Raw genomic sequence first — 24,947 nt, 5'->3', positions numbered from 1 at the left:
TGTGAAACTTCGCTTCATGTTGTCAGCAAACTTTGCTACTTGCCTGTCCACTCTGACTCTCATCAAGAATGGATTCCTGCTTTATTACAGCAGTGAATGATTAGTTACAGTTTCAACCGAGGTATTTTATAAAAGTAAAAATCAGTGTGTTCCCAGCTCTGAAACTGCTGGTCTGGACCATGCAGCATATGTGACAGTCTCACCACAGCTGTCCTCTTGTGAGATTAACCAACAGGTACACATAATGCTCCCTGAATTCACTGTCCATCTTACACATTAGGAGAGGTGATTTGGTAGAGACAAGCTGTGGGGCAGTCTTCCCTCGAAGAGACAGGAAGACCTTGGAGTGTAGCAGGGACACAAACTGGGCACAAATAAAGCCAAACATCTCTGTGGATTTGGTAAATATTGACCATGACCTCTGTGAATCCTGCCTGTTATTTACAGATCCCTTGATATAACATTGATGTTTTATCACTTTGTCGAAACTGCACAGATCCACGCACATGACCTCCTCCTGCACACAAATTCACTCGATAGGACCTCAACAAGGACTCAGGCAGAGACAATGTGTGATTATGGTGATTTTATTAATTGCTGGCTGTGTAAATGCAGTCTACAATGTTTGAGTGATCAAAGGCGTGGAGCAGGTTGGTAATGCAACTATTTCCTCCTGTGTAGTTACTTTAGCACAGACCCGGCTGTTCAGTCCTGCAGAAAGATTCAAAATTGTAATTAGCTCTGTGTCCCCATTACTTGAACAGTCCCAAACCTCCAGTTCCATAGCTCTGCTCAGTAATCTTCGATTCCCCCATCACCCCTCGAAATAAAATCTGTTGATCTCAGTCTTGAAACCTCCAATTGATCCCCAGGGCACTCTGTCTTTTGAAGAAGGGAGTTTAGATTTTCCTTTGTTGAGTTTTCAGAATTTTTCATATGTAATCATTAGGTGGTCATTCTCTCTCCATAGAATTGCTTACACATTTTGAATGGTAAGGACCATATGACAAAAGTCAGGCCTTTATGGGTACCACCACAGTTAAGCTAGTTAAAACCATGTTATTCACCAGCATGGACCTGAAATTGGTCCACTTCAGGCTACCATACCACGTTGGGTACTGTAATGCTTCCTGCTCCAATGCCATGATTGACCCTGATGACTGGCCAGTTACCAAACACCTGACTGCATCCAATACTAGGCATTCAGACTGTCAGGGCTGTAATGGCTTGGTCCAACATCTCACTACTGGGGCCTTGATTCAACTTATCACCAGAAATCTCATCTATCCCAGCCGGAAGGGACCAATGAACAGTCAATAATCCTGAAAGCCTGTCAAAAAACAGAGATAGTGTACAAAGACTGACCTAAGCAGGGGTCGGTTTGCACTCATCTGAAAAGAGATCAAATAAGAAGAAAAGGTTAATTTTCATACTTCAATGGAAAAACAATCCTTCAGTTACTTAAACTGCTGCTGAATCCCACACCCTATCTGTGTCTACACCAGTACAGCCATCACTTTTGCTTCAGTTAACATCTCCCTGTCTTGCTGAGTCAAACCCACACCAAAGACTTCAGTCCATCAGCCAAGATTCCTGAGGAGTCACGTTCCGAATGCTGTGCTCCCACAGGGTGAGTTGACTCAATAGTGATCAGGGAGCAAGACACATTGTGAAATTCCAAACAATCCTAACATCCTGAAGACGTTTGTCTCAAATGTTTAAATAACGCAATGAAACCAAAACTAAATTTTTGTAAAATTGAAAAGAGAAATGAGGGAGATAAGTTTTTTTTCAGCAGGATGAGTCAGTATGATCTGGAAGAAAATTCAAAATTGATTTTCATAAGGAAACTTGGCAAAATTTGTTAAAATAGATGATTTACTGGACCGAGGGAAAGGGAATGGGACTAATTGAATTATTCTTCCAAAGAGTCAGAACAAGCAAGATGGATGGAATGGCCTCATCTACTCTCTTAAGATACCAAGAGTCAAAATTGAACTCAAGTCCTACAGTAGCTAATGTATTCCTGCCTCCACCCACTCCCATTTTCTTGACTGTATGAGAGTGTGACCTATCTAACTGCAGATGGTCAGGAGTGTTCATTTCTTTTCCGTTCAACATGATAATAGTTACCTTGCTTAGCAAAAGTTACAATGTTCTCTTCCTCCATTCCATGTGCCAGGCTATACTGTCTGAACTTCTCCAGGAGCTCAGGTCTCAGTTCCTGAGCTCTGCCTGTAACATGAAGAACATCAAGACATCACTTAACGTTCTGAAAATATAATCAATGTCCAGCACTTTTTAAGTGTAATGTACAAACCAATCACTTATTGTTACACTAGCAATAATCAGTATCCCTGAGATACCACAGCCATCATCTGACACTGTTACCCAACAATAGGCAGTGCTGATGGAATATGGTACATGCAGTAATATTCAGTGTCACCTTTAATTTCTGCCATGTCAGTGATTTTAATGACTGTGGAACCCATATCTTATCAACAATGGATTTCAATGGAACTGACTTCCAGTGAGATTCAACATCCATTGAACCTGTATCAGATACATAGTGGAACTCATTGCCAATGCAAACTGTCCAAAGCATAATAATGCTAAATGAAAACAAATACAATCCCTACAATAAAGAAGGAGGCCACTTGGCCCATCAAGTTTGCACTGATCCTCCAAAAAGCAATCCACCCTAAACTGGTAACTCCACATCTACCATGGCTAACCTACATAGCCTGCTGACTACAGAACACTTTAGCATGGCCAATCCACCTAACCTGCACAGCCATGGGCACTATGGGACAATTTAGCATGGCTAATCCACCCAACCTGCACATCCCTGGGCACTACGGGACAATTTAGCATGGCCAATCCACCCTAACCTGTACATCCCTGGGCACTATGGGACAATTTAGCATGGCCAATCCACCCAACCTGCACATCCCTGGGCACTATGGGACAATTTAGCATGACCAATCCACCCAACCTGCACATCCCTAGGCACTATGGGACAATTTAGCATGGCCAATCCACCCTAACCTACACATCCCTGGACACTATGGGACAATTTAGCATGGCCAATCCACCCTAACCTTCACATCCCTGGGCACTATGGGACAATTTAGAATGGCTAATCCACCCAACCTGCACATCCCTGGGCACTATGGGACAATTTAGCATGGCCAATCCACCCAACCTGCACATCCCTGGGCACTATGGGACAATTTAGCACGGCCAATCCACCCAACCTGCACATCTCTGGGAACTATGGGACAATTTAGCACGGCTAATCCACCCTAACCTGCACATCCCTGGGCACTATGGGACAATTTAGCACGGCTAATCCACCCTAACCTGCACATCCCTGGGCACTATGGGACAATTTAGCATGGCCAATCCACCCTAACCTGCACATCCCTGGGAACTATGGGACAATTTAGCTTGGCCAATCCACCCAACCTGCACATCCCTGGATACTATGGGACAATTTAGCATGGCCAATCCACCCTAACCTGCACATCCCTGGGCAATATGGGACAATTTAGCGTGGACAATCCATCCTAACCTACACATCCCTGGGTACTATGGGACAATTTAGCATGGCCAATCCACCCTAACCTGCACATCCCTGGGCAATATGGGACAATTTAGCACGGCCGATCCACCCTAACCTGCACATCCCTGGATACTATGGGACAATTTAGCACGGCCAATCCACCCAACCTGCACATCCCTGGACACTATGGGACAGTTTAGCATGGCAAATCCACCCTAACCTGTACATCCCTGGGCACTATGGGACAATTTAGCTTGGCCAATCCACCCAACCTGCACATCCCTGGGCACCATGGGACAATTTAGCACGGCCAATCCACCCTAACCTGCACATCTCTGGGCACTATGGGACAATTTAGCATGGCCAATCCACCTAACCTGCACATCCATGGGCACTATGGGACAATTTAGCACGGCCAATCCACCCAACCTGCACATCCCTGGACACTATGGGACAATTTAGCATGGCCAATCCACCCTAACCTACACATCCCTGCGAACTATGGGACAATTTAGCATGGCCAATCCACCCTAGCCTGCACATCCCTGGGCACTATGGGACAATTTAGCATTGCCAATCCACCCTAACCTACACATCCCTGGGCACTATGGGACAATTTAGCATTGCCAATCCACCCTAACATTCACATCCCTGGGCACTATGGGACAATTTAGCATGGCCAATCCACCCTAACCTGCACATCCCTGGGCACTATGGGACAATTTAGCATGGCCGATCCACCCTAACCTGTACATCCCTGGGCACTATGGGACAATTTAGCTTGGCCAATCCACCCAACCTGCACATCCCTGGGCACTATGGGACAATTTAGCACGGCCAATCCACCCTAACCTGCACATCCCTGGGCACTATGGGACAATTTAGCATGGCCGATCCACCCTAACCTGTACATCCCTGGGCACTATGGGACAATTTAGCTTGGCCAATCCACCCTGACCTGCACATCCCTGGGCACTATGGGACAATTTAGCATGGCCAATCCACCCTAACCTGTACATGTGGGAGGAATGTTACACAGACACAGACAGAAATTTAACTCATTAGCACACTCATCATCTGGTATGTTATGCATGCCCACAAGTGCTCCTGCACCCATTCCCATCTCATCTGATCATTCTCCTTCTCTCACTGCTGGAGATGTGAGCACATTAACACCTGAATCAAGGGCCAGGACTGGCATATTGTGGGGGTGGGTTCTGGATACAAAACTCCTCATTCCTTTCAAATAGAGGGGAGTGGAGCTGTTCAGGGATGACTAGGACCATTGCTGTGATGATGGAGAGATGGACATGGGAACGGGAAGCCAGTCAGCAACATGACAGTTCCTGATGTGTGTCAACACCAATATCAGCTGTTTTCCATCTTCACCACAAATTCCTCACCAACAGCAGGCCAGGGAAATACCCAGCTTGAGGGCACAGCCTGGCACCCCTTGTACTTGACACTGTCACTGAGGAGGCAGACTGTGACAACTGAAAGGATTTACCAAGAAAATGTTCACTGTGCATTCCACCAAATCTGAGACTGGTGTATTTGATCTAAACTGGACTCAGGGGCACAGTCTGCTGGGCATACAAGACCATAAGACCATAAGAAATAGGAACAGGAGGAGGCCATTCAGCCCCTTGCACCTGCTCTGATATTCAATCAGATCATGGCTGATCCCATGTTCCTCACATCCCCATAAGCCTTAATTCTCTGACTAATCAATCTGTCTCAGCCTTAACTATACACAAGTGCTCTGCTCCCACAGCTCTCTGTATCAGGGAGTTCCAAAGACGCACAACTCTCTGAGAGAAGGATTTCCTCCTCATCTCAGTCTTAAAAAGGCACCACTTTACTCTGAGACTATGCCCTCTGGTCCCATACACTCACATGAGGTGGTATCATTTCAGCATTTATCCTGTCAAGCTCTTTAAGAATCAAAAAGTGCAGGAAGCTGGAATACAAAGGGACTTGCGAGCATGTGGGCATGAAACACAGCAAGCTAGCACACAGATGCAGCAGGTAACCAGGAAGGCCAATAGAATGTTGGCCCTTATTTCAAGGGAGTTGGAGGATAAGAGACAGCTCTGAGGAGCAGGAGAGTCGGCATTTCGGGCAGAAGCCCTTCATCCCGAAATATCAACTCTCCTGCTCCTTGGATGCTGCCTGACTTACTGTCTTTTCCAGCGCCACACATTTTGACTCTGATCTCCAGCACCTGCAGTCCTCACTCTCTCCAAGCCCTTTAAAAATCCTGTATGTTTCGATGAGATCACTGCCCATTTTTCTAAAGTCCAGTGAGTAGAGTCCCAACCTGTTTAACCTTTGCTCGTGAGACAATCCTTCCATGCTAGGGATTAACCCGGTGAACATTCTCTGAACTGGCTCAATCAAATAATATATTTCTTAAAAGAGGAGACCAAAATGCTCTCAGTGCACTAGATGTGGTCTCACCAGCACCTTGTACAGTTACAGTGAGACTTCCCTACTCATATTTTCCAACTCCCTTGAAGAAAGGCCCAACATTCCATTAGACTTCCTAGTTACCTGCTGCATATGTGTGCTAGCTTGCTATGTTTCATGCCCACATATACCCAAGTCCCGTTATGTTCCAGCTTTCTGCAGTTTTTTCCCATTTAGATAATATTCTGTTCTTTTGTTCTCCCTTCCAAGATGAACAACTTCACATTTCTCACATTATGTTCCATTTGCTAATCTTTTGCCCACCTACCTAACCTATCAATATCTTTTTCTGTAAACTGTGTGTATCCCTCTCACACTTATTTTTGCATTGTGTGCAGACTTAGCTACAGCTTATTTGCTTCCTTCTTCCAACTCATTAATATAAATTAAAAACAACTGCGATTCCAGCACTGATCCCTGTGGAACACCCCGGGCCGTAGGTCTCTAACCTGAAGAAGAACCCTTTATTCCACTCACTGTTTCCTGCCCATTAGCCAATTCTCAATCCATGCCAATATACCACCACCAACCTTTCGAAAGTATCTTGTCAAACACCTTCTCGAAGTCCAAATCTGACTTTCTTCTCAGCAGTAACAATAAATAATACAATTTCCTACAAGACCACATAGAGCATTCACTCAGTGGTGAGTATAAATAAGGGAGAGGTTACACTTCCTGGGCAGTGCAACAGTTCCTAGCTCTGACCATTGGATTCCCTTATGGGCCTCAGTTTTACTTTAATGTGAAAGATATCAGGAACAGGGCCTCTTACCATACAGCTTTATCAGGGTTGTGACTTCTGGCCCTTTCACGATGGTGTTGTGTATCAAAGCATATTCATCATAGTTCGTTTCTGTCACATATACGTCATGGTCATTGTTCCAACCTGAACAGAGACAGTAACATATTACATGTCGTGTAATATTCGCCATAGACCTGGACACAGCAATATATGAAATAGGAGAGAGAGTTTGAGAGAGAGTTTAGAACACTAATCTCTTGGTAAACCAAACAATTAATAATTCAGTCCTGCTGTCAAAAGACCAGGTCAACGAATGCTTTCATCTTGCACACATCAGAACGTTTCGTGACAATAGCAATTCCATCAGAAAATGAGGGAAGACTGATGAATTAAAATGCATTTATTTCAATTCCATACCTGACACATGAACACATGGGAACACGGGGCTGGGATATCACAGCTATTACAGAAAGGTGGCAGAGGGACGGACAGAAATAATAGCTTAATGTTCCTGGGTACATGCTGGAAGGATAGAATGGAAGGCAAGAGAGAATGGGGAGTCGCATTTTTGATTAGATTAGATTCCCTACAGTGTGGAAACAGGCCCTTCGGCCCAACAAGGCCACACCGACCCTCCGAAGAGCATCCCACACAGACTCATTCCCCTACATTTACCCCTGACTAATGCACCTACTACTGCGGGCAATGTAGCATGGCCAATTCACCTAACCTGCACATCTTTGGACTGTGGGAGGAAACCGGAGCACCCAGAGGAAACCCATGCAGATACGGGAAGAATGTGCAAACTCCACACAGACAGTTGCCCGAGGCGGGAATTGAACCTGGGTCCCTGGCACTGTGAGGCAGCAGTGCTATTCACTGAGCAACCATGCTGCCCCAGGGAAAACATCACGGCTGTACTTAGGGAGGGGAATTGTTCAGTGAAGCTATATGAATGGAACTGCGAAATAAGGAGGTGATCTTTTTATGGGATGGATGAAAAGCCCCCCGATAGTCAGAGGGAAACTGAGGAGCAAATCTGGAGGGAGATCACAATAGCTGCAAGAATAATAGGGTTTTAATAGGAGGGGATTTTAACTCTCCAAACATAGACTGGGATTGCCATAATGTTGAGAGCTTTGATGGGGAGTACAATGTTAAAAGTCACACAACACCAGGTTATAGTCCAACAGGCTTATTTGGAAGCACTAGCTTTCAGAGCGCTGCTCCTTCATCAGGTGGTTTTAACTTTGTACACCCCAGTCCAACACCAGTGTCTCCAAATCCAATTGATGGGGAGGAATTTGTTAAATGCGTTCAAGAAAATTTTCTCATTCGATGTGTGGATGACCTTCTTTTGGGAAATAAGGCAGGGCTAGTGACCAAGGTGTTAGGGGAGCACTTTGGGACCAATGACCATAATTCTAGTTTTAAAATTGTTATGGAAAATAATAGGCCCATGGATTTAAAGTTATAAATTAGAGCAAGGCCAATTGTGATGGTATTAGACCAGAACTTTCAAAAGTTGATTGGGGGGAGGCTAATCACAGGTAAAGGGATGTCTGGCAAGTGGGAGGTTCTCAAAAATGAGATGACGAGAGTTCAGGGCCAGTTAGTGTGAAGGGCAAGGCTAGCAGGAGTAGGGAACACAAGAGATATTGAGGCAAGAACAAAGGAAGATGGCTGTGGCTAAACAGAAGCACCACAAGAGTACACATTGAAGTGGGTACTGACGGTCACTGTGGAAGAAGAATTGCCCTTCCCGTCCTGTCATCCTGTAAGGGAAGATTATCTGCAAACATTTCCCCCGCCTGCAGGAATAAAAAGACGCAATTAATACACTGCAAAGCTTTCTGTGATTCTCAGAAACATACCAAATCCAAAAGCTCATAATAACTTTCCTTCAGATAATATGTAACAATCAGGCTACCACTCGTCATTAGACAATGAGAGCTGCACAGTTGAGTGGGTTTGTCTAAACGGCTATGTAGCGACCAGGAGAATGGATTAGACTGAGGGAGAAATTGCAGAATGCGGGGAGTGAGGGGCAAGAGTGGGATCAGACTAGGAGGGATATTAAAGGCTGCAGGGAGTGAGGGGGAAAGTGGGATTAGACTGGGTGGGAAGTATTAACATTACATTACATTACTTACAGTGTGGAAACAAGCCCTTCGGCCCAACAAGTCCACACTGACCCGCCGAAGCGCAACCCACCCATACCCCTACATTTATCCCTTACCTAACACTACTGACAATTTAGCATGGCCAATTCACCTAACCTGCACATCTTTGGACTGTGGGAGGAAACCGGAGCACCCAGAGGAAACCCACGCAGACATGGGGAGAACGTGCAAACTCCACACAGTCAGTCGCCTGAGGCGGGAATTGAACCCGGGTCTCTGGTGCTGTGAGGCAGCAGTGCTAACCACTGTGCCACCGTGCCGCCCACGGGAGGGAGATGATTCTGGGGTGGGATTTTAAAGGATTGTTAAGTGAATCAATGGGAAATGTCATGCGCTGCTGTTGTTTATGAATGGTATCATGTTACAGTGCAGGGTTTGCTTTCAGGTGCACAAGGATAGATATCCCAAGAATGGATAAGGCTATGGGATGTGGCAGTTGGCAGCTGTTTTGGATAGATGTTGAACAGGGTTCTGGCTCGCACTAAGCCTTTGGCCAGTCTTCCCCCTTGCCCAACGCATTTGTGAATCCATCCATTGGGAAGCTGTTTAAACAACTCTCCTGAGTCGAGTTGGAAGCACTCTGTCCAGTTTAGGAGCAGGACAGTGTGCTGGAGTCGAGGATGTTTGGGATGCAACACCTCAGAGTGCAGTAGACACTGGGACACAATAAATTTAAGGAGGGGATAAACAGATTTTTAATTAGTAATGGCTTGAAGGGTTACAGGGAATGGGCAGAGAGTTGAGGCTGAAATCAGATCAACCAGGATTATATTAAATGGCGTAACAGGCTCAAGGGGCTGAATTGCTTACTCCTGCCCCTTGTTCTTTTATTCTTAATGCACATGGAAGTGACACTAGTCAGGACATTGTCCTCTGGGGCATCTGAAGAACACAGCAAAACTGTGAGTTGAGTACAAAACTTGCTAAGTCTACATTGGGTGCTCCTAACACAACACTAGACCTACACTAGAGCGCTGCCCCCTGTCTGGCAAAGATCATCACACATACACCTTGTTCCCACTCAGTCAAGTTAACTATGTTAACTGGACTGACCCACTCTGAATTGACCTGCTCAATCCAGCCACTGCCTACCTTGTACATGCAGAAAATGTCCAGAGCAAGATCCACCAGCAGACATCCTTTGGGTCCTGATGTGGGAGACACAGGAAGGCACAAAAACCTTCCTGGTACAATATCCATGGGGAAAGGTAGACATTGACGTACTGCATGAGAGTGGTCCTGACTAGTCAGGCTCAGAATAAACCAGGACCTCTGTGCAGTGTTCCATCATCACCACCAGGTCTTCAGTACACTTTCCTCATTCCTGAAGAAGGGCTTATGCCTGAAACGTCGATTCTCCTGTTCCTTGGATGCTGCCTGACCTGCTGCGCTTTTCCAGCAACACATTTTCACCTCAGTACACTGGATCTTGGGTACTTGTGGAGGGACATAAACAATGTTGCACATATCTGAGCAGTGTCTCCTCTCCAGAGTTAGTGACCAACAATAGCTTTAGATTCCACCCTGTCCGCATATCCCTCATTCTCACACTCTCCCCCTATTCCACAATTCCACCCTCTCTTCATTTCCCTTATTGGAAAAATGCTTAAGGATTATGTGAAACACTGGAAGCTTGGACAATCTCATGGAAATTAATTTTTATTAAATTATGTTTTCTGAACTTTATTTTCCCACAACGATTTCTGAATCCTTACTGTGTTTCAGTGGAAAATGAATGGTGTGGGTGTAGCGATTGTAATAATTGGCTTGTTCTCTCAAGTTGGGTTATAATTGGAAGTATATTTGGGTTTTATAACCTTACCTGGTTCTTGTCAAAACAGTTTCGACCTTGTCGTTCTCGGCAGGCTTCATGAGAATTGTGCTCATCCTAAACTTATCCTTCCTTGTAGTGAACCATTGCGCATCAGAAGCCATCCCAATGATGTACCATTTCCCTATAAACTGAACAGAAACAGATTCTTTGACATTAGAATGGACATAGGTATAATCCCTGGGATAAGTGAAACTAGATTGTCCTGTTGTACCTTTTTGCCAGTTACAGAGTGAGTGTGGTGGATTTACATACTGTGGCATTGTCATATTTGAGCACTGCAGGTAGTCTGATGTTGAAGAGCCAACTGAAACACAAAGGGTCATGACTGATGGGTTTGACAATAGTAATTTCCTTGTATTTGCTTCAAACTATATGGTCTAATCTATAATTACCTCCCCATGAATTCTACTGAATGTGCACACTATCCTCCTTCAAGCCCTGAGTATCTCTGATTTTGCTTATATATAGGTGCTGTATGTCAATACAAGTGTTTGGAAGCTGCATGTCTTTTTGGGAATTTGGGAGCTGTAAGTTTATACAGGTGCTCAGGAGCTGTAATCGATATGGTGATTGGGAGCTGTAATCGATAGGGTGATAAGGAGCTGTAATTGATAGGGTGATAAGGAGCTGTAATTGATAGGGTGATTGGGAGCTGTAATCGCTAGCGTGATTGGGAGCTGTAATCAATAGCGTGATTGGGAGCTGTAATCAATAGCGTGATTGGGAGCTGTAATCAATAGCGAGATTGGGAGCTGTAATCAATAGCGAGATTGGGAGCTGTAATCAATAGCGTGATTGGGAGCTGTAATCAATAGCGAGATTGGGAGCTGTAATCAATAGCGTGATTGGGAGCTGTAATCGATAGAGTGATTGGGAGCTGTAATCGATAGCGAGATTGGGAGCTGTAATCAATAGCGAGATTGGGAGCTGTAATCAATAGCGAGATTGGGAGCTGTAATCAATAGCGTGATTGGGAGCTGTAATCAATAGCGAGATTGGGAGCTGTAATCAATAGCGAGATTGGGAGCTGTAATCGATAGGGTGATTGGGAGCTGTAATCGATAGGGTGATTGGGAGCTGTAATCGATAGGGTGATTGGGAGCTGTAATCGATAGCGAGATTGGGAGCTGTAATCAATAGCGAGATTGGGAGCTGTAATCAATAGCGTGATTGGGAGCTGTAATCAGTAGCGAGATTGGGAGCTGTAATCAATAGCGTGATTAGGAGCTGTAATCGAAAGGGTGATTGGGAGCTGTAATCGCGAGCGTGATTGGGAGCTGTAATCAATAGCGAGATTGGGAGCTGTAATCAATAGCGAGATTGGGAGCTGTAATCAATAGCGTGATTGGGAGCTGTAATCGATAGGGTGATTGGGAGCTGTAATCGCTAGCGTGATTGGGAGCTGTAATCAATAGCGTGATTGGGAGCTGTAATCAATAGCGTGATTGGGAGCTGTAATCGATAGGGTGATTGGGAGCTGTAATCTATAGGGTGATTGGGGGCTGTAATCAATAGCGTGATTGGGAGCTGTAATCGATAGGATAATAAGGAGCTGTAATTGATAGGGTGATTGGGAGCTGTAATCGATTGGGTAATAAGGAGCTGTAATTGACAGGGTGATTGGGAGCTGTAATCGATGGGGTAATAGGGAGCTGTAATTGACAAGGTGATTGGGAGCTGTAATCGATAGGGTAATAAGGAGCTGTAATTGACAGGGTGATTGGGAGATGTAATTGATAGGGTGATAGGGAGCTGTAATTGATAGGGTGATAAGGAGCTGTAATTGATAGGGTGATTGGGAGCTGTAATCGATGGGGTAATAAGGAGCTGTAATTGACAGGGTGATTGGGAGCTGTAATCGATAGGGTAATAAGGAGCTGTAATTGACAGGGTGATTGGGAGCTGTAATCGATAGGGTAATAAGGAGCTGAAATCGAAAGGGTAATAAGGAGCTGAAATCAAAAGGGTAATAAGGAGCTGAAATCGATAGGGTAATAAGGAGCTGTAATCGATACGGAGATTGGGAGCTGTAATTGTTAGGGTGATTGGGAGCTGTAATTGATAGGGTAATAAGGAGCTGTAATTGATAGGGTAATAAGGAGCTGTAATCGATAGGGTGATTGGGAGCTGTAATTGATAGGGTGATTGGGAGCTGTAATTGATAGGGTAATAAGGAGCTGTAATTGATAGGGTGATTGGGAGCTGTAATCAATAGGGTAATAAGGAGCTGTAATTGATAGGGTGATTGGGAGCTGTAATCGATAGGGTGATTGGGAGCTGTAATTGATAGGGTAATAAGGAGCTGTAATTGATAGGGTGATTGAGAGCTGTAATTGATAGGGTGATTGGGAGCTGTAATCGATAGGGTAATAAGGAGCTGTAATTGATAGGGTGATTGGGAGCTGTAATCGATTGGGTAATAAGGAGCTGTTATTGATAGGGTGATTGGGAGCTGTAATCGATAGCGTGATTGGGAGCTGTAATCGATGGCGTGATTGGGAGCTGTAATCGATAGGGTGATTGGGAGCTGTAATCGATAGGGTGATTGGGAGCTGTAATTGAGAGGGTGATTGGGATCTGTAATCGATAGGGTGATTGGGAGCTGTAATCAATAGCGTGATTGGGAGCTGTAATCGATAGTGTAATAAGGAGCTGTAATCGACAGGGTGATTGGGAGCTGTAATCGCTAGGGTGAGTGGGAGCTGTAATCAATAGCGTGATTGGGATCTGTAATGAATAGGGTAATAAGGAGCTGTAATCGATAGGGTGATTGGGAGCTGTAATCGATAGGGTGATTGGGAGCTGTAATCGATTGGGTAATAAGGAGCTGTAATTGATAGGGTGATTGGGAGCTGTAATCGATAGGGTAATAAGGAGCTGTAATTGGTAGGGTAATAAGGAGCTGTAATTGATAGGGTGATTGGGAGCTGTAATCGATAGGGTAATAAGGAGCTGTAATTGATAGGGTAATAAGGAGCTGTAATTGATAGGGTGATTGGGAGCTGTAATCGATAGGGTAATAAGGAGCTGTAATTGATAGGGTGATTGGGAGCTGTAATCGTTAGCATAATTGGGAGCTGTAATCAATAGCGTGATTGGGAGCTGTAATCGATTGGGTAATAAGGAGCTCTAATTGATAGGGTGATTGGGAGCTGTAATCGATAGGGTAATAAGGAGCTGTAATTGATAGGGTGATTGGGAGCTGTAATCGATAGGGTAATAAGGAGCTGTAATTGATAGGGTAATAAGGAGGTGTAATTGATAGGGTGATTGGGAGCTTTAATCGATAGGGTGATTGGGAGCTGTAATCAATAGCGTGATTGGGAGCTGTAATCGATAGGGTAATAAGGAGCTGTAATCGACAGGGTGATTGGGAGCTGTAATCGATAGGGGGATTGGGAGCTGTAATCAATAGCGTGATTGGGATCTGTAATGAATAGGGTAATAAGGAGCTGTAATCGATAGGGTGATTGGGAGCTGTAATCGATAGGGTGATTGGAAGCTGTAATCGTTAGCATGATTGGGAGCTGTAATCAATAGCGTGATTGGGAGCTGTAATCGATTGGGTAATAAGGAGCTGTATTTGATAGGGTGATTGGGAGCTGTAATCGATAGGGTAATAAGGAGCTGTAATTGATAGGGTAATAAGGAGCTGTAATCGATAGGGTGATTGGGAGCTGTAATTGATAGGGTGATTGGGAGCTGTAATTGATAGGGTAATAAGGAGCTGTAATTGATAGGGTGATTGAGAGCTGTAATTGATAGGGTGATTGGGAGCTGTAATCGATAGGGTAATAAGGAGCTGTAATTGATAGGGTGATTGGGAGCTGTAATCGATTGGGTAATAAGGAGCTGTAATTGATAGGGTGATTGGGAGCTGTAATCGATAGCGTGATTGGGAGCTGTAATCGATGGCGTGATTGGGAGCTGTAATCGATAGGGTGATTGGGAGCTGTAATCGATAGGGTGATTGGAAGCTGTAATTGAGAGGGTGATTGGGATCTGTAATCGATAGGGTGATTGGGAGCTGTAATCAATAGCGTGATTGGGAGCTGTAATCGATAGTGTAATAAGGAGCTGTAATCGACAGGGTGATTGGGAGCTGTAATCGCTAGGGTGAGTGGGAGCTGTAATCAATAGCGTGATTGGGATCTGTAATGAATAGGGTAATAAGGAGCTGTAATCGATAGGGTGATTGGGAGCTGTAATCGATAGGGTGATTGGGAGCTGTAATCGATTGGGTAATAAGGAGCTGCAATTGATAGGGTGATTGGGAGCTGTAATCGATAGGGTAATAAGGAGCTGTAATTGGTAGGGTAATAAGGAGCTGTAATTGATAGGGTGATTGGGAGCTGTAATCGATAGGGTAATAAGGAGCTGTAATTGATAGGGTAATAAGGAGCTGTAATTGATAGGGTGATTGGGAGCTGTAATCGATAGGGTAATAAGGAGCTGTAATTGATAGGGTGATTGGGAGCTGTAATCGTTAGCATAATTGGGAGCTGTAATCAATAGCGTGATTGGGAGCTGTAATCGATTGGGTAATAAGGAGCTCTAATTGATAGGGTGATTGGGAGCTGTAATCGATAGGGTAATAAGGAGCTGTAATTGATAGGGTGATTGGGAGCTGTAATCGATAGGGTAATAAGGAGCTGTAATTGATAGGGTAATAAGGAGGTGTAATTGATAGGGTGATTGGGAGCTTTAATCGATAGGGTGATTGGGAGCTGTAATCAATAGCGTGATTGGGAGCTGTAATCGATAGGGTAATAAGGAGCTGTAATCGACAGGGTGATTGGGAGCTGTAATCGATAGGGTGATTGGGAGCTGTAATCAATAGCGTGATTGGGATCTGTAATGAATAGGGTAATAAGGAGCTGTAATCGATAGGGTGATTGGGAGCTGTAATCGATAGGGTGATTGGAAGCTGTAATCGTTAGCATGATTGGGAGCTGTAATCAATAGCGTGATTGGGAGCTGTAATCGATTGGGTAATAAGGAGCTGTAATTGATAGGGTGATTGGGAGCTGTAATCGATAGGGTAATAAGGAGCTGTAATTGATAGGGTAATAAGGAGCTGTAATCGATAGGGTGATTGGGAGCTGTAATTGATAGGGTGATTGGGAGCTGTAATTGATAGGGTAATAAGGAGCTGTAATTGATAGGGTGATTGAGAGCTGTAATTGATAGGGTAATAAGGAGCTGTAATTGATAGGGTGATTGGGAGCTGTAATCGATTGGGTAATAAGGAGCTGTAATTGATAGGGTGATTGGGAGCTGTAATCGATGGCGTGATTGGGAGCTGTAATCGATAGGGTGATTGGGAGCTGTAATCGATAGGGTGATTGGGAGCTGTAATTGAGAGGGTGATTGGGATCTGTAATCGATAGGGTGATTGGGAGCTGTAATCAATAGCGTGATTGGGAGCTGTAATCGATAGTGTAATAAGGAGCTGTAATCGACAGGGTGATTGGGAGCTGTAATCGCTAGGGTGAGTGGGAGCTGTAATCAATAGCGTGATTGGGATCTGTAATGAATAGGGTAATAAGGAGCTGTAATCGATAGGGTGATTGGGAGCTGTAATCGATAGGGTGATTGGGAGCTGTAATCGATTGGGTAATAAGGAGCTGTAATTGATAGGGTGATTGGGAGCTGTAATCGATAGGGTAATAAGGAGCTGTAATTGGTAGGGTAATAAGGAGCTGTAATTGATAGGGTGATTGGGAGCTGTAATCGATAGGGTAATAAGGAGCTGTAATTGATAGGGTAATAAGGAGCTGTAATTGATAGGGTGATTGGGAGCTGTAATCGATAGGGTAATAAGGAGCTGTAATTGATAGGGTGATTGGGAGCTGTAATCGTTAGCATAATTGGGAGCTGTAATCAATAGCGTGATTGGGAGCTGTAATCGATTGGGTAATAAGGAGCTCTAATTGATAGGGTAATAAGGAGGTGTAATTGATAGGGTGATTGGGAGCTTTAATCGATAGGGTGATTGGGAGCTGTAATCAATAGCGTGATTGGGAGCTGTAATCGATAGGGTAATAAGGAGCTGTAATCGACAGGGTGATTGGGAGCTGTAATCGATAGGGTGATTGGGAGCTGTAATCAATAGCGTGATTGGGATCTGTAATGAATAGGGTAATAAGGAGCTGTAATCGATAGGGTGATTGGGAGCTGTAATCGATAGGGTGATTGGAAGCTGTAATCGTTAGCATGATTGGGAGCTGTAATCAATAGCGTGATTGGGAGCTGTAATCGATTGGGTAATAAGGAGCTGTAATTGATAGGGTGATTGGGAGCTGTAATCGATAGGGTAATAAGGAGCTGTAATTGATAGGGTAATAAGGAGCTGTAATCGATAGGGTGATTGGGAGCTGTAATTGATAGGGTGATTGGGAGCTGTAATTGATAGGGTAATAAGGAGCTGTAATTGATAGGGTGATTGAGAGCTGTAATTGATAGGGTGATTGGGAGCTGTAATCGATAGGGTAATAAGGAGCTGTAATTGATAGGGTGATTGGGAGCTGTAATCGATTGGGTAATAAGGAGCTGTAATTGATAGGGTGATTGGGAGCTGTAATCGATAGCGTGATTGGGAGCTGTAATCGATGGCGTGATTGGGAGCTGTAATCGATAGGGTGATTGGGAGCTGTAATCGATAGGGTGATTGGGAGCTGTAATTGAGAGGGTGATTGGGATCTGTAATCGATAGGGTGATTGGGAGCTGTAATCAATAGCGTGATTGGGAGCTGTAATCGATAGTGTAATAAGGATCTGTAATCGACAGGGTGATTGGGAGCTGTAATCGCTAGGGTGAGTGGGAGCTGTAATCAATAGCGTGATTGGGATCTGTAATGAATAGGGTAATAAGGAGCTGTAATCGATAGGGTGATTGGGAGCTGTAATCGATAGGGTGATTGGGAGCTGTAATCGATTGGGTAATAAGGAGCTGTAATTGATAGGGTGATTGGGAGCTGTAATCGATAGGGTAATAAGGAGCTGTAATTGGTAGGGTAATAAGGAGCTGTAATTGATAGGGTGATTGGGAGCTGTAATCGATAGGGTAATAAGGAGCTGTAATTGATAGGGTAATAAGGAGCTGTAATTGATAGGGTGATTGGGAGCTGTAATCGATAGGGTAATAAGGAGCTGTAATTGATAGGGTGATTGGGAGCTGTAATCGTTAGCATAATTGGGAGCTGTAATCAATAGCGTGATTGGGAGCTGTAATCGATTGGGTAATAAGGAGCTCTAATTGATAGGGTGATTGGGAGCTGTAATCGATAGGGTAATAAGGAGCTGTAATTGATAGGGTGATTGGGAGCTGTAATCGATAGGGTAATAAGGAGCTGTAATTGATAGGGTAATAAGGAGGTGTAATTGATAGGGTGATTGGGAGCTTTAATCGATAGGGTGATTGGGAGCTGTAATCAATAGCGTGATTGGGAGCTGTAATCGATAGGGTAATAAGGAGCTGTAATCGACAGGGTGATTGGGAGCTGTAATCGATAGGGTGATTGGGAGCTGTAATCAATAGCGTGATTGGGATCTGTAATGAATAGGGTAATAAGGAGCTGTAATCGATAGGGTGATTGGGAGCTGTAATCGATAGGGTGATTGGAAGCTGTAATCGTTAGCATGATTGGGAGCTGTAATCAATAGCGTGATTGGGAGCTGTAATCGATTGGGTAATAAGGAGCTGTAATTGATAGGGTGATTGGGAGCTGTAATCGATAGGGTAATAAGGAGCTGTAATTGATAGGGTAATAAGGAGCTGTAATCGATAGGGTGATTGGGAGCTGTAATTGATAGGGTGATTGGGAGCTGTAATTGATAGGGTAATAAGGAGCTGTAATTGATAGGGTGATTGAGAGCTGTAATTGATAGGGTGATTGGGAGCTGTAATCGATAGGGTAATAAGGAGCTGTAATTGATAGGGTGATTGGGAGCTGTAATCGATAGCGTGATTGGGAGCTGTAATCGATGGCGTGATTGGGAGCTGTAATCGATAGGGTGATTGGGAGCTGTAATCGATAGGGTGATTGGGAGCTGTAATTGAGAGGGTGATTGGGATCTGTAATCGATAGGGTGATTGGGAGCTGTAATCAATAGCGTGATTGGGAGCTGTAATCGATAGTGTAATAAGGAGCTGTAATCGACAGGGTGATTGGGAGCTGTAATCGCTAGGGTGAGTGGGAGCTGTAATCAATAGCGTGATTGGGATCTGTAATGAATAGGGTAATAAGGAGCTGTAATCGATAGGGTGATTGGGAGCTGTAATCGATAGGGTGATTGGGAGCTGTAATCGATTGGGTAATAAGGAGCTGTAATTGATAGGGTGATTGGGAGCTGTAATCGATAGGGTAATAAGGAGCTGTAATTGGTAGGGTAATAAGGAGCTGTAATTGATAGGGTGATTGGGAGCTGTAATCGATAGGGTAATAAGGAGCTGTAATTGATAGGGTAATAAGGAGCTGTAATTGATAGGGTGATTGGGAGCTGTAATCGATAGGGTAATAAGGAGCTGTAATTGATAGGGTGATTGGGAGCTGTAATCGTTAGCATAATTGGGAGCTGTAATCAATAGCGTGATTGGGAGCTGTAATCGATTGGGTAATAAGGAGCTCTAATTGATAGGGTGATTGGGAGCTGTAATCGATAGGGTAATAAGGAGCTGTAATTGATAGGGTGATTGGGAGCTGTAATCGATAGGGTGATTGGGAGCTGTAATCAATAGCGTGATTGGGAGCTGTAATCGATAGGGTAATAAGGAGCTGTAATCGACAGGGTGATTGGGAGCTGTAATCGATAGGGTGATTGGGAGCTGTAATCAATAGCGTGATTGGGATCTGTAATGAATAGGGTAATAAGGAGCTGTAATCGATAGGGTGATTGGGAGCTGTAATCGATAGGGTGATTGGAAGCTGTAATCGTTAGCATGATTGGGAGCTGTAATCAATAGCGTGATTGGGAGCTGTAATCGATTGGGTAATAAGGAGCTGTAATTGATAGGGTGATTGGGAGCTGTAATCGATAGGGTAATAAGGAGCTGTAATTGATAGGGTAATAAGGAGCTGTAATCGATAGGGTGATTGGGAGCTGTAATTGATAGGGTAATAAGGAGCTGTAATTGATAGGGTAATAAGGAGCTGTAATTGATAGGGTGATTGGGAGCTGTAATTGATAGGGTGATTGGGAGCTGTAATTGATAGGGTAATAAGGAGCTGAAATCGATAGGGTAATAAGGAGCTGTAATCGATAGGGTGATTGGGAGCTGTAATTGATAGGGTGATTGGGAGCTGTAATTGATAGGGTAATAAGGAGCTGTAATTGATAGGGTGATTGGGAGCTGTAATCAATAGGGTAATAAGGAGCTGTAATCGATAGGGTAATAAGGAGCTGAAATCGATAGGGTAATAAGGAGCTGTAATCAATAGGGTGATTGGGAGCTGGAATTGATAGGGAGATTGGGAGCTGTAATTGATAGTGTGATTGGGAGCTGTAATCGATAGGGTAATAAGGAGCTGTAATTGATAGGGTGATTGGGAGCTGTAATCGATAGGGTGATTGGGAGCTGTAATTGATAGGGTAATAAGGAGCTGTAATTGATAGGGTAATAAGGAGCTGTAATTGATAGGGTGATTGGGAGCTGTAATTGATAGGGTGATTGGGATCTGTAATCGATAGGATAATAAGGAGCTGTAATTGATAGGGTGATTGGGAGCTGTAATCGATTGGGTAATAAGGAGCTGTAATTGATAGGGTGATTGGGAGCTGTAATCGATAGCGTGATTGGGAGCTGTAATCGATGGCGTGATTGGGAGCTGTAATCGATAGGGTGATTGGGAGCTGTAATCGATAGGGTGATTGGGAGCTGTAATTGAGAGGGTGATTGGGATCTGTAATCGATAGGGTGATTGGGAGCTGTAATCAATAGCGTGATTGGGAGCTGTAATCGATAGGGTAATAAGGAGCTGTAATCGACAGGGTGATTGGGAGCTGTAATCGCTAGGGTGAGTGGGAGCTGTAATCAATAGCGTGATTGGGATCTGTAATGAATAGGGTAATAAGGAGCTGTAATCGATAGGGTGATTGGGAGCTGTAATCGATAGGGTGATTGGGAGCTGTAATCGATTGGGTAATAAGGTGCTCTAATTGATAGGGTGATTGGGAGCTGTAATCGATAGGGTAATAAGGAGCTGTAATTGATAGGGTAATAAGGAGCTGTAATTGATAGGGTGATTGGGAGCTGTAATCGATAGGGTAATAAGGAGCTGTAATTGATAGGGTAATAAGGAGCTGTAATTGATAGGGTGATTGGGAGCTGTAATCGTTAGCATAATTGGGAGCTGTAATCAATAGCGTGATTGGGAGCTGTAATCGATTGGGTAATAAGGAGCTCTAATTGATAGGGTGATTGGGAGCTGTAATCGATAGGGTAATAAGGAGCTGTAATTGATAGGGTAATAAGGAGCTGTAATTGATAGGGTGATTGGGAGCTTTAATCGATAGGGTGATTGGGAGCTGTAATCAATAGCGTGATTGGGAGCTGTAATCGATAGGGTAATAAGGAGCTGTAATCGACAGGGTGATTGGGAGCTGTAATCGATAGGGTGATTGGGAGCTGTAATCAATAGCGTGATTGGGATCTGTAATGAATAGGGTAATAAGGAGCTGTAATCGATAGGGTGATTGGGAGCTGTAATCGATAGGGTGATTGGAAGCTGTAATCGTTAGCATGATTGGGAGCTGTAATCAATAGCGTGATTGGGAGCTGTAATCGATTGGGTAATAAGGAGCTGTAATTGATAGGGTGATTGGGAGCTGTAATCGATAGGGTAATAAGGAGCTGTAATTGATTGGGTAATAAGGAGCTGTAATTGATAGGGTGATTGGGAGCTGTAATCGATAGGGTGATTGGGAGCTGTAATCAATAGCGTGATTGGGAGCTGTAATCGATAGGGTAATAAGGAGCTGTAATCGATAGGGTGATTGGACGCTGTAATCGATAGGGTAATAAGGAGCTGTAATTGATAGGGTAATAAGGAGCTGTAATTGATAGGGTGATTGGGAGCTGTAATTGATAGGGTGATTGGGAGCTGTAGTCGATAGGGTGATAAGGAGCTGTAATTGATAGGGTGATTGGGAGCTGTAATCAATAGCGTGATTGGGAGCTGTAATCAATAGCGTGATTGGGAGCTGTAATCAATAGCGTGATTGGGAGCTGTAATCGATAGGGCGATTGGGAGCTGTAATCAATAGCGTGATTGGGAGCTGTAATCGATAGGGTAATAAGGAGCTGTAATCGATAGGGTGATTGGGAGCTGTAATGGATAGGGTAATAAGGAGCTGTAATCGATAGGGTGATTGGGAGCTGTAATTGATGGGGTGATTGGGAGCTGTAATCGATAGCGAGATTGGGAGATGTAATTGATGGGGTGATTGGGAGCTGTAATCGATGGGGTGAGTGGGAGCTGTAATCGATAGGGTGATTGGGAGCTGTAATCGATGGGGTGATTGGGAGCTGTAATCGATAGGGTGAGTGGGAGCTGTAATCGATGGGGTGATTGGGAGCTGTAATCGATATGGTGATTGGGAGCTGTAATCGATGGGGTGATTGGGAGCTGTAATCGATGGGGTGAGTGGGAGCTGTAATCGATAGGGTGATTGGGAGCTGTAATCGATGGGGTGATTGGGAGCTGTAATCGATGGGGTGAGTGGGAGCTGTAATCGATAGGGTGATTGGGAGCTGTAATCGATATGGTGATTGGGAGCTGTAATCGATAGGGTGATTGGGAGCTGTATGTCTGTTTTGGTGACTGAGAGCTTTCTACAAGCCTCTCTGAAGTACTTGCAGTTCATCTTTCATTCATCCTTTCGATAACAGAATGGCAGGAGGATTAGCACAGTACAATGCAGTTCTTGCCTCAGGGAGCAATAAGCAGAAAATTAGTCGAATCAATATTGCAGATGTTGAGTTCAAACAATGCAAAAAATAGAATGAGATTTTTAAAACAAAAACAATTTGCAAGCAACCCTAGACCTGCTAGAAAATTCCTTTAAATACCTTTCCACAGCAAGGTTTAGTTCAGCAATCTCCATGTCCCAGTGTCAGTAACTGACTGTAGGAAGTGTATTTCTGCAGCAAGCACTTGATTCCATTTCTATATTACCGTAACTTGCTGCTCACGGTCTCTGATACTGTGAAAAAGCACAGAAAGTGTGCAGGCCATCGTCTCTTCATTCAACTGGGTTAAGCAGCATTTCTCACCCCCACAGAGTGGACAATCTGAGGCTTAAATTGGGGAGAGCACAATTATGGGGGGGTGGTGAGAGCAAAGAGCGGGGAGAGTGGAGGGGCAATTTGCAGTCCCATGTGAGGGAGAAGTGGGCAATCAGAAATAAGAGGAGAAGATAATCAGAAGGTGGAAGGTTTAGGATGGAGGGCAGGAAATATCAGAGGGGGCAATTGCAGTGTTGGAAGGGTAGGGTGATGGAGAGGGCATTGGAAGTGTCCAGTCAGAGTGAGCTCTTTGTGAATTCACAGGCATGTAAATTGCTTGGGTCACTGCTGAGATCATGAGAACTTGTTGACATGTACAGCAGAGACTTCACTGAACTCATGTCCAAGTTCAATTGGTATCCTCGACCTGGATACACCTGCCCTCCATGGAGCCTGACAAAGCTCACAGGGGATTCCAACTAGGAATCTGTACCCCCTACAATATCACTCGTGCACAAAGTCAAGGCAATCCAACTGACATTCCCTCCTCCCACCTCAAACAAATTGACGATTCCCAAATTCCTGCCCATCCACTGACAGGAAACTGAGGAAGAACGCGATACCTGCAGTGGCTTCTAAAAACACACCTCAGAAACTCAAACCACCCCTCGTCCTTCACAACACAGACGCTCTCTCAACCACCAAGTTCCTCAGCTAATCACTGAACCCACCCTCCTCCTCTCTCACATAGAAATTCCCTCATTGCTTCCTGCCCCAAACATTGTCAAGCCACCAAACCCTCTCCTACAACCCTCTTTCTCACTGTCAGGGCATGCTGGAGCTTTCTGCTCTTCTCCTGGTTTCAGTTCCATCCCATCAGTTGGCTCCCAGTGATAAAAGTCCTCCTGTCAGGGGACTGTAATAAACCCTGGTACCTGCTCGAGGTTGAAGTTGGGCTGAACTTGGATTTCCCCAGACACGACAGCTGACCAGAACAGTGCCAGAGTGGCACACAATACCAGCTTGTTCATCCTTGTAGATCCTGCTGAGACTCACAGACTGTCAGAAATGTTTCTTGTTCGCAGTCGTCTGAGATCTTGTATTTATAGAGGAGAGAGAACCACAGCTGTTGAATAAGTCACAGACGCAACATGCTGAACTCATTTAAATCACACGGCACTGGCTGCTAGACGTTTTAAGATTCACACCACAACCAGAATTAATCTCACGAACATTTAAACACATAAAAACCAGATCTCAATCTCACGAACATCTTGTCAATGTGACAAAACAATTATGTCTTGTCTCAGTATTTTAAGTGGGTAACAGAATTGATTCAATTGGGATAGTAGCATGTTTTTAATGTGGGGAAAGTATCATTAGACAATTGGGGTATTACCAAATCAGCATATTAGGATCGATAAAGAGTCAGTGTCTGTGGAGCAGTGTCCCAGTGAGAGTCAGTGTGTGTGGGACCAATACAGAGGTGAGAGACAGTGTTCGTGGAGCTGTACCCCAGTGAGAGTCAGTGTGTGTGGGATTGTACCCCAGTGAGAGTCAGTGTGTGTGGGATTGTACCCCAGTGAGAGTCAGTGTGTGTGGGACCAATACAGAGGTGAGAGACAGTGTTCGTGGAACTGTGCCCCAGTGAGAGTCTGATCTGACTCTCACTGAGGTACTGTCCCTCACACACTGACTCTCACTGAGGTACTGTCCCACACACACTGACTCTCACTGGGGTACAATCCCACAGACACTGACTCTCACTGGGACACAGCTCCACACACATTGACTCTCATTGGGGTACAGTCCCACACACATTGACTCTCACTGGGGGATAGTCCCACTCCCACTCCCACTGACTCTCATTCCCACACACACTAATTCTCACTGGGGTACAGTCCCACATGCACTGACTCTCTCTGGGG

General features: G+C 44.5%; 1 protein-coding gene across 1 annotated transcript; it reads right to left on the bottom strand.

The window, feature by feature from the left end:
- Positions 1-571: 571 nt before the first annotated feature.
- On the bottom strand, positions 572-24,111 carry LOC122564639 (lipocalin-like). The gene is made up of 7 exons (XM_087998596.1): positions 23,955-24,111; positions 10,782-10,921; positions 8,511-8,587; positions 6,807-6,920; positions 2,134-2,235; positions 1,366-1,391; positions 572-711 (listed from the first exon to the last, which is right to left on the bottom strand). Exons 1-6 carry the CDS (start codon positions 24,048-24,050, stop codon positions 1,366-1,368), a joined length of 555 nt encoding a protein of 184 aa, XP_087854722.1. The 5' UTR covers positions 24,051-24,111; the 3' UTR covers positions 572-711.
- Positions 24,112-24,947: the final 836 nt, after the last annotated feature.

This window comes from Chiloscyllium plagiosum, unplaced genomic scaffold (assembly GCF_037043375.1).
Source record: "Chiloscyllium plagiosum isolate Xiang-an unplaced genomic scaffold, Cpla_swu_hap1 HiC_scaffold_21, whole genome shotgun sequence".
Taxonomy (NCBI): domain Eukaryota; kingdom Metazoa; phylum Chordata; class Chondrichthyes; order Orectolobiformes; family Hemiscylliidae; genus Chiloscyllium; species Chiloscyllium plagiosum.
This window is presented reverse-complemented; position numbering and strand designations above follow the sequence as displayed.